The 10896-nt window shown below is 41.5% G+C and overlaps 1 protein-coding gene across 4 annotated transcripts in view; it reads right to left on the bottom strand.

Annotated features, from left to right (window-relative positions):
- The window catches only part of LOC108442036 (protein sidekick-2-like), a 511936-nt gene that overhangs the window by 108505 nt on the left and 392535 nt on the right, over nt 1-10896 (bottom strand). For all 4 annotated transcript variants that reach the window (XM_037544393.1, XM_037544391.1, XM_037544392.1 and 1 more), the window contains exons 3-4: nt 9843-9949; nt 5081-5228 (exon numbers count right to left, since the gene is read on the bottom strand). In XM_037544393.1, the coding sequence (XP_037400290.1) occupies nt 5081-5228; nt 9843-9949 (255 nt within the window). The remainder of the gene's footprint in view (nt 1-5080; nt 5229-9842; nt 9950-10896) is intronic.

The raw sequence follows: 10896 nt of genomic DNA on the forward strand, positions 1-10896 counted from the left end.
ACAATTTATAGTATTTAGTGTTTATACAATTTACAGTATTTAGTGTTTATACAATTTACAGTATTTATAGTGTTTATACAATTTATAGTATTTAGTGTTTATGCAATTTATAGTATTTATAGTGTTTATACAATTTACAGTATTTAGTGTTTATACAATTTATCTTCTGACATATGGTCACTTGTGTGTGCTGCTGTAAGTGACCGGCTAGACTTCTTTTCTCTGCTCTCCAGAGTAAAAGACACAGCACCCCCTAGTGTACCAAAGCAGCAACTAGCAAGTAGCATTCGTTACTAATACCAGATTAAGGAACAGAACAGCATCATTTCAGCAAAAATCTCTTCAGCACACACTGTCCAAAGTGTCTGAATTAGATAGTTATTGTTCTTGTTTGTTATCAAGGACAGACGGAGAGAAATGAGGGAAGAGGGAAGAACGAGCGACAGTAGGAGAAAAGACACCCACACACCAACACTAACACACACACACATATCTATACACACCCACACACACACCAACACCCACACACACACACACAAACAAAGTATAAAGTCTTTGGGGGCTTTTCTGTTAGCAGTCAGCCACTGAAACCTCCTCTTTAATGGTGAGTAATCTACAGTCTATAGCCCATAAAATCAGCTCAATACACTTATACTCACTTTATTAGGGATGTAATTCCAACGCTGGGTAGTAGTGGCGGGAATTCTGTCTCTTTTCAGTGAGTCATTTCACTCAGCTAGCTAATAAGAGCCACTCTTTTAGGTCCCAAATGGCTCTTTGTTCAGCAGCGTTGCCACTTTTATCAAACTCAGCCATAAACCCTATTCGGAGGAGATTAAACGTACATGGGGTTCTGGGGCAATTTTCTATTTTAAACGAGCTCTTCTGTGATTTTATTGCCATCTGAGCAATAAAGAAAATCACAGGTTGAACTACCTACTGTTTTCACCCAGCCCAGAGCTGCTCTGGTCATTTCAGGACCATCTGGATTCACATCTCCATGTTCTTCCCAGGCAGATGTCGCTTTGCGTTGGAAACTAAGATTTCTGACCATTGCTACTCGTCAGATTTGGTCCTAGTACCTAGTATGTGCGTTAGAGTTGTTCCCCAGATATTAACCCTCTCAGGTCAACAATGTTGTGTGAGACATCAAAGGACATAATAGATAAAAGAATAAATATTTAATGAACACTGCATGTTAGAGACGTACTTTCATTTTCCCTGGAAGGGTAGTGTTATTCCAGCAACAAGCCAGGAGCACAGCCTCTGATTGGTTGATTAGTCTGGAATACAGCCTCTGATTTGTTGACGAGTCAGGAACACAGCCTCTGATTGGTCGATAAGTCAGGACCACAGCCTCTGATTGGTCAACGAGTTAGGAACACAGCCTCTGATTGGTTGACTAGTCTGGAAAACAGCCTCTGATTGGTCGACAAGTTAGGAACACTGTCTCTGATTGGTCGAAGAGTCAGGAACACAGCATCTGAATGGTCAACGAGTCAGGAACACAGCCTCTGATTGATCAACAAGTCTGAAACAGCCTGTGATTGGTCAACAAGTCAGGAACACAGCCACTAATTGGTCAACGAGTCAGGAACACAGCCTTTAACTGGTCAGCAAGTCAGGAACTGAACTGTCAACGAGTCACAAACACAGCGTCTGATTGGTTGGCGTGTCAGGAACAAGAGTGTCTGATTGGTAGACAAGCCAAAGACAAAAAATAATAACAAGCCTGTAATATGCAGCATTCCCAAGATATTTATTATTTTATGTACAACATCCTTTGATGATGGATATCATTGGCCTGAGAGGGTTAAACACTTTCCCAATCACGAAACAAAAACGGGATACTTTGGAAGAATCACGTAACCATTTATTTCTTTTGTTTGGAAGTTTTTTAGAAAGTCCTCTACAAATAATGACTAGTTGCCCCACTGTCAGCTCCTTAAAGAGTTCATTTTAACTCTGTTAAAAAACTACAATCCACTAGAAACGCACTCATCCTGGATTTACTGATGTCCAGATGTGAGAGTTTTATCACTGAAGAAAAAAAAGATGTAAAAAAAATAAAGACGTGTAGAAGACATAAACTAATCCAAACTGAAAAGGGCCAAAGCTGGCAGTTAATTGTCTATTCAAAAGCAAATCCTAAGCAAATCGAGGAAATCGATGTTTTTTCTCTTTCATTCCGTCTGCATTTGTAACAAAACTCTTAATGATGTGATCACCAGATATTACAGTTTGATGTTTTCGACAGTGTATACAGCACAGCTGGCCTAAAAACTTACTAATACATACTAAAACATACTGTTCCTAATTTCTATATTTTGAGTTGAGTTGAAGTGAATTTCTTTCTACTCAGTTCAGAACAGCTGAAGTCAAACTCCTCAGTCCTTCTTCTGAGAGCTGAGCTTATACAATCTGCTGCTCTGCTCCTCAGTGAAGGTCAGAGCTGCTGGCAGGATCACAGCTCAGTTTAACTGATTCACCTGGAGCACTGCCATACTCACCTACCACATTTACAGAGAAAGAGAGGCAGAGTGAGAGTGAAAGACAGAGAGAGGGGGAGAGGGAGCGAGAGAGATTCTATCCTTTAACTGTAGAACTTTTCTTTACATACTAAAGAGATGAAGGTCAACAGACAGATTGCTAAAACTTTTTTGTATGTTTTAAGTAATTTTTTCAAGGACAAATTAAAATAAATTAGCTTATTTGTAAGAAACTGCTTAAAACAAGATACATTATAGTATAGTGAGATCATTTCACTCAATAAAATCACTTAAAACACAAACATGTCTACAGTATCTCAAAATGAGCAATATTAGACATATTCACTAGATATAAGAAGGTTTTACATGTTGCATTGTGAGTTGTGTGTTAAGTTGCACTGTAAGTTGTGTTTTAAGTTGCACTGTAAGTTGTGTTTTAAGTTGCACTGTAAGTTGTATGTTGAGTTGCACTGTAAGTTGTGTTTTAACTTGCACTGTAAGTTGTATGTTGAGTTGCACTGTAAGTTGTATGTTGAGTTGCACTGTAAGTTGTGTTTTAAGTTGCACTGTAAGTTGTATGTTGAGTTGCACTGTAAGTTGTGTTTTAAGTTGCACTGTAAGTTGTATGTTGAGTTGCACTGTAAGTTGTGTGTTAAGTTGCACTGTAAGTTGTGTTTTAAGTTGCACTGTAAGTTGTATTTTAAGTTGCACTGTAAGTTGTGTGTTAAGTTGCACTGTAAGTTGTGTTTTAAGTTGCACTGTAAGTTGTGTTTTAAGTTGCACTGTAAGTTGTATTTTAAGTTGCACTGTAATTTGTATGTTGAGTTGCACTGTAAGTTGTGTTTTAAGTTGCACTGTAAGTTGTATGTTGAGTTGCACTGTAAGTTGTGTTTTAAGTTGCACTGTAAGTTGTGTTTTAAGTTGCACTGTAAGTTGTATGTTGAGTTGCACTGTAAGTTGTGTTTTAAGTTGCACTGTAAGTTGTATGTTGAGTTGCAATGTAAGTTGTGTTTTAAGTTGCACTGTAAGTTGTATGTTGAGTTGCACTGTAAGTTGTATGTTGAGTTGCACTGTAAGTTGTGTTTTAAGTTGCACTGTAAGTTGTATGTTGAGTTGCACTGTAAGTTGTGTTTTAACTTGCACTGTAAGTTGTGTTTTAAGTTGCACTGTAAGTTGTATGTTGAGTTGCACTGTAAGTTGTGTTTTAAGTTGCACTGTAAGTTGTATGTTGAGTTGCACTGTAAGTTGAGTTTTAAGTTGCACTGTAAGTTGTATGTTGAGTTGCACTGTAAGTTGTATGTTGAGTTGCACTGTAAGTTGTGTTTTAAGTTGCACTGTAAGTTGTATGTTGAGTTGCACTGTAAGTTGTATGTTGAGTTGCACTGTAAGCTTTTTGTGATGTAAAGTTGCACTGTAAGTTGTGTTAAGTTGCACTGTAAGTTGTGTGTGATGTAAAGTTGCACTGTAAGTTGTGTGTGATGTAAAGTTGCACTGTAAGTTGTGTTAAGTTGCACTGTAAGTTGATTTAAGTTGCACTGTAAGTTGTGTGTGATGTAAAGTTGCACTGTAAGTTGTGTGTGATGTAAAGTTGCACTGTAAGTTGTGTGTCATGTTAAGTTGCACTGTAAGTTGCGAGTGATGTTAAGTTGCACTCTCAGTTGTGATGTTAGTGGGGTTGTGAGTTGCGTTCGACATTGTAAGTTGCGTGTTGCATTGATACACATTAATGTTCCAATTGAATTATTTTCAATGTCACTGCAGTGCTGAGAATTATCCCCCACCCAAATAGCACCTGCTCTGTGAGGGTCCTTGAGGGTCCTGACCACTGAAGAACAGGGTAACAGAGTATCAGAGAAACAGATGGACTACAGTCTGTAACTGTAGAACTACAGAGAGCAGCTATACAGTAAGTGGAGCTGATAAAATGGACAATGAGCGTAGAAACGAGGAGGTGGTCAGAACGTTACGCCTGACCGGTGTATATTAGTTGTAATTATTTGCAGTTGTAGTTATTCTCCGCTCATATTGATCATATTCATTTTGCTATATGTTGTCAATCAGAAGAGGATGTGCTCCCCTTCTGAGTCCTGGTGTCTTCCTCTTGTTCTTCTTCTTGGACACACTAGGAACTAAATCTTTAACTGAACTGTGTGTATGTGCCTTTAAAAATAAGTGAACAAGATGTACAAGATTCAGAAAACGAGGTAATTAACTAATGAGGTCAGTGCTGGAGCAGGAAAAACACTGGAGCAGCGCTGCCTCACTGACACCACGCGAGAGCTGACTGCAGGAACAACTGCCGTTCCTCAGATCTGTGTTTTACTTCCTCCACAAACACAGAGCCGAAGCAGAAAGCTCTAGATTGATGTTGGCGTTATTGCTATTATATTGATATTTAAACTGATATATTAGATTTTAGTTGAAGCATTTGTGTCTGTCTGTATTCATCGCTCTTTCAGAAATATAAACATACAGTACAGTATATATACAGTATATACAAGCAACTCCACATGTATTCATTCACACACATACAAGTTCATGCACAATGCACAGAAAACAGATAGTGATGTAATGATGTGGGCGTGTCTTACATGCGGCTGCTGGGCGGGATTTTCCTGCCGTCTCTAAACCATGTGACCTGCGGCTGTGGAAAGCTTCGTATCCGTGGCGCTGGAATGACCGCACCGTCACCCTGGGAAACGGACTGGACCCTCTCGCCTTCCTCGAAACCTCCCATAACTGCGCGCACACACACACACACACACACACACACACACAAGAAAATACAAAGAAATCATTGCAAACAAACTCATATCCATAATTTGTCTGTGTTGTGTGTTGCATGCGAGTTGTGCAGTGTTGTTTATTGCATTGTGAGTTGTATGTTGCGTTTTGAGTTGCATGTGGTGTGATTTGTGTTGCATTGTTAGTTGAATGTTGTGTTAGAGATTGTGCGTCGTGTTAAATTGCATTGTAAGTCGTGAGTGACACTAAGTTGCATGTTGCGTCCGTACATATTTATGTGAGTTGTCAACAGTTTCCATCTTAAGGAATCAACCAATAAGCACACTGGGTGTTATTGTTTAGCACCTTACTTTCACTGCGAGTTGTAAGTTGCATGTGGCACAGTGAGTTGCTTGTTCCATTGTGAACTGTGTTTCATTGTGGTGTGTTGCATTCTGAGTTGCTTGTTGTGTTGTAAGTTGCATCTAGCATTGTTAGTTGCAAGTTGTTTGTGGGTTGCGTTGTGAGCTGTGTTGTGAGTTTTATGATGCATGGTGAAGTGCATGTTGTATTGAGTTGCATGGTGTGTTTTGTGAAGCATGGTAAGTTGCATGTTGAGTTTTGTTTTGCGTTGTGAGATGTGTTGTGAGTTTTGTGTTGCATGGTGAGTTGCATGTAGCATTGTGAGTTGTGCTGTGAGTTACGCGTTGTATAGTGAGTTGCATGTTGCATTGTGAGATGTGAATTTTGTGTCGCATGGTGAGTTGCGCTGCATTGTGAGTTGTGCTGTGAGTTACGCGTTGTATAGTGAGTTGCATGTTGCATTGTGAGATGTGAATTTTGTGTCGCATGGTGAGTTGCGCTGCATTGCGAGTTGTGTTGTGAGTTTTGTGTTGCATGGTGATGTGTGTTACATTCCGAGTTGTGTGCTGCATCGTGTTGTGTTGTGAGTTGCATGTTGCCTTGCTAAATAATCCTGGTCTGACGTATTTATTGTTTGGTCGGCTCTGGGCAGTTTTTTTATTCAGTTTTTGAAGCTGAATATGAATATTAAAGTCTTCTAACTGCAAGAGCGAGCTTGTGCTGAACGCAGATCAGCTGATAACGTCGTTTAACACCAAGTTCCTGTCACTAATATGAAGCTGTGATGAGGAGGACGCTGAGGGGCTCAGATCTCTTCTCTTTGATCCCGTGTTCTCCTCCATCTCTCGTCTGATTCTGATGCCGATGCTGAGCTCAGTGTGACAGCGAGTGTGACGTAAAGAGTTCGAGAGTGTCGCTGCCTGCAGTGAGAGATTCTGAGAAACAGCGAGCTCTGACACCACCATGGGGAGGAATTAGAGGAAAAAAGAGAAGAAGTGAGAACCTGAAGATGAAAGTTAAGAGATTTGAACCCTGCTGATCTTGTTCCGTTCTCTTTGAGGAAACGCAGGAAAGAAACGTGACTGAATTTCCTTCCACCTCTAACGCCACCGACTGGGCTTCAAAGCGCTCACCACGGCCGGAGATTGTATTATTTCTGAAAAGCTTTTCTCGTTAATTCATTTTTTTTTTCTTTTTGATGAAAAATGCTCTTGATGTTGGAGAAGGCAGCTTTGATTCCTCACTGCGAGCGCTCACCTTTCAGAAGAAAATCAGAATTCTGTCCGTCAATCACTTTAGTCTGTTAGGCCTGAATAAACAAAGCTGTTATTAACAGCACTTTGACAGTTTTACATTTCTCCATATGGAGAATCATCTCACGTCTCATATAGAGAAAGACGCTTGAATTTGTCAGAGATGTTTTTGTCCTATTTTAATAGCTCAAAATTCCTAACCTAAATTAAATAGGATTAAGTCATTTAACCGCCTGAAAAGTGTTTGATTTGTGGCGAAATACTCAAAGTTATAATGATTTTCATCAATATTATCAGTAACAAAAGTGAAAACAGAAAATATTCATATCTGTACACATGCTAATCCTCATAATCATATAAAGTACATCATTTTTTTACATGGACTCTGATGTAAACAAACACTGCAACTATCCAAGCTCCATTTAAAGACACTCCACTTTGCGCTTTTGCTCATGGGAACTGAGCATTTGGCTGACGCTCTTATCCAGAGCGATTTACAATCTGATCATTTTACACAGGTAGGCGAAGGTGGTGTTAGGAGTCTTGCCCAAGGACTCTTATTGGTTTAGTGTAAGGTGTTCACCCTTTACATCTACAGCGTCGAAGGCAGAGGTGTTACCCACTACACTAACCAACCACCATGGTTTTTAGTACCGTTAATGTGTTAACTCCCCATGTAGACAGTAAAACCCTACACACAATTATCATCTAGTGAGATTTATAGTGTTACATGTGTGCAACACTGGGTTTGCAAATCAGACACGCGCAGATAAAAATGAACCCAGAAGCTCCCGAGTGGCACAACCGTCTAAGTGTTGTCCGTCATCAGGAGATCATGAGTTTGATCCCTGGTGAAGCTGCAGCCATCCATAGCCTGGAGTCCAAAAGAGCACAATGGGCCTCGCTCTCTTTGGGTGGGTGGTGTGGCCCCCCTTCTCCCCCCATCACTCAGCGTGATGCTGGTCAGCGCAGGTGTCTGTTATGCCTGATCGATGCACTTACATCAGTTTCAAAGTGTGAAATATTGGACATGTTCACTAGTTTTGAGACGATTCCATCACCGAGATCTCATGTTTTTCTGTGAATCAGTTACTCATATGGTGTGAACATATTCTGGGATGGAGAGGAGCTCAACGACTCCACCACTGCTAACAGTGAGTCAGCTAATTTCATCTGCAGCCCCCTGGAAACCATGAACATCTCCATCTCTCTCTCTCTCTCTGACAGCTTCCGCCGAGCGCTCAGAGCAGATGGTGGAAGCGCAGCAGCAGAGTTCTAAGTTTTCTGAAGAATTCATGCCGCTGATTAGTTCTGATTAGCTGTGAAACTGCTCTGATTACACAGGAAAGTCTGGAAGTTTCTCAGTAATCACAGCTCAGTTTGTCTTCATCACATTTACTGAGCTCAGTGATTCACTGTGTCAGACTGCACCTCATCTTCAGAGAACAGGTTCTCCTCTGCTCCTTCAGCGAGAGATGCAGTTTTTTCTATCTAATCCAGAGATGCTGTTCTACATACTTAAAAAAGTAAAGCAAATGCTTCTATATAGAACCATGAACACTCAAAGAACCCTTTGCATCATGAAATGGTTCTTCAGACTGATGGACAATGTGCTGTAAATGTTTTTTGCACAGAACCTTTACAAAAAGGGTTCTTTGTAGCACCCAAAAGGTTCTCTATTATTACAAGCTTGTCATTGTAACAATAGAAGCACCCTTTTTGGTGCTATAAAGAACTTCTGTTCCGCTCCTGGGCTTGAAATCAGCTTTCACACTCAACCAAATGTACCTGACCTACAGGGCAAGTGGACCTGAGTCTGGAAAAAAGCTCTAGTAAGAAAGACATAATTTAGTTTATGTCACCCGTGTAGGGTCTTACTTGAGCTGGCTAACATAAGCTGGTAAACCCACCACTGTATCTCTACAATGTCCATGCATTTGGTGTCTGAAGTTTGCTTATTCAGCTTCTACACTGGAGCCAAGAAGTCCATTTCCGCGAATTCCTGCATAATTAAATGGTTAAGATGTAAACAGAGCCGCCCAGCCTATTCAGAGTGGTGTGGTGTGAAATGCTCTGTTCTTACTGAGTCAGAGCTGCTCACAGTGGTGGTGATAGGAACCAGACGTCCCTCTAAAAGCTCCTCACAGAAAGTTCCTACATGAACTGGTTCTGAATTCACTGCCTGATGACTGAGACGCTGTTTTATGAGAGTTTAGAGAACTTCAACTCCATTCATGGTGGAGGGAGACAAGCAGGGCGCTGTGCGGCAAAATAGTCCCCAAAGAAAACTGATTATTCCAGATTTTCCACTATTTTCCATCATCAACATTCCATATAAACTCAGAAGACTCGTGTAGGTTCTCTGGTGGTTCTGGATAGTAAATAAAGTGTCTATATCTGTGTTGTTGTCATGGTGATGCCTGGATCCCATCACCACCACTGTAAAGACGTCTGAACCATTTCACACCAAACCCACTGAATCTCTCAGTTTACACCTCACACACTGGTGAAGAATCCAAACCTACTCTTTATTTCTTGCGCACAGGCGTTAAACAGTGGACGGTCATGATCATACAGGCTGAACTGACGCCAAGATTAGGATCAGCCTAAACATGACAACTGACACTATCACACCACCACCACGTCAGTGTTACTGCAGTGCTGAGAATGACCCACCACCCAAATAGTACCTGCTCTGTGAGGGTCCATGGGGGTCCTGACCACTGAAGAACAGGGTAACAGAGTATCAGAGAAACAGATGGACTACAGTCTGTAACTGTAGAACTACAGAGTGCAGCTATACAGTAAGTGGAGCTGATCAAGTGGACAGTGAGCGTAGAAACGAGGAGGTGGTCAGAACGTTAGTTCTTTAATCATATTTCGTGCTGCAGAAAGAAACTGAGGGAACCTGGGTTTATTTGTCACTTTACGGTAACATCGGATCTGCTCAGCTGCTCAGTTTACCTGACAGACAGACAGACAGAAGGACGGAGTATGTGGGTGTGGTACTCACAGGCCACCTGAACCTCCGTCCTGCGCTGCAGCAGAGCTCCAACACGGTTCCTCACGATACAGCGATAAAACCCAGCGTGAGTCCGGTCCAGAGACGGGATCAGATACCTGCACAGACACAACCCACACGCATCACTGACTGCAGTACAACACATACATTCAAAAAGACGGTTCTATACAGAACCAGGAGTTCTATGCACAGCTATCTGAGAAGCTTATACTGCATGATGAAATGGTTCTTCAGATCGACGGAGAATGTGTTCTGTGTAGTTTTAAAAAGGCCCTGCTACTGTTATTAAGTCAAGCTTGGAACCCACTTTGATGCTACATAGAACCATTTTCAAAATGTTCCACAGAACCACGTAGAACATATTCTCCATTAATCTGAAGGACAATTTCACCATGTAGAGAACTCTTAATATGTAAACAGTTCTTTCAGCGTTCATGGTTCTACTCAGAACTATTTTCTTTACTCAAGAACCCTCGAAGAACCATCTTTTTTAAGAATGTAGGGTTCTATGTAGCGTGGGTCATTCTTGGCTCTCCAGTAACGCTGACGTGGTGTTGGTGTGTTAGTGTGTGTTGTGCTGGTCTGAGTGGATCAGACACAGCAGTGCTGCTGGAGTTTTTAAACACTGTGTCCACTCACTGTCCACTCTACTAGACACTCCTACCTTGTCGGTCCACCTTGTAGATGTAAAGTCAGAGACGACAGCTCATCTGCTGCTGCACAGTTTGTGTTGGTCATCCTCTAGATCTTCATCAGTGGTCACAGGACGCTGCCCACAGGGCACTGCTGGCTGGATATTTTTGGTTGGTGGACTGTTCTCAGTCCAGCAGCGACACTGAGGTGTTTAAAAACTCCAGCAGCACTGCTGTGTCTGATCCACTCAGACCAGCACAACACACACTAACACACCACCACCACCATGTCAGTGTTACTGCAGTGCTGAGAATGACCCACCATCCAAATAGTACCTGCTCTGTGAGGGTCCATGGGGGTCCTGACCACTGAAGAACAGGGTAACAGAGTATCAGAGAAACAGATGGACTAC

This window comes from Pygocentrus nattereri, chromosome 13, assembly GCF_015220715.1.
Source record: "Pygocentrus nattereri isolate fPygNat1 chromosome 13, fPygNat1.pri, whole genome shotgun sequence".
Lineage (NCBI taxonomy): Eukaryota > Metazoa > Chordata > Actinopteri > Characiformes > Serrasalmidae > Pygocentrus > Pygocentrus nattereri.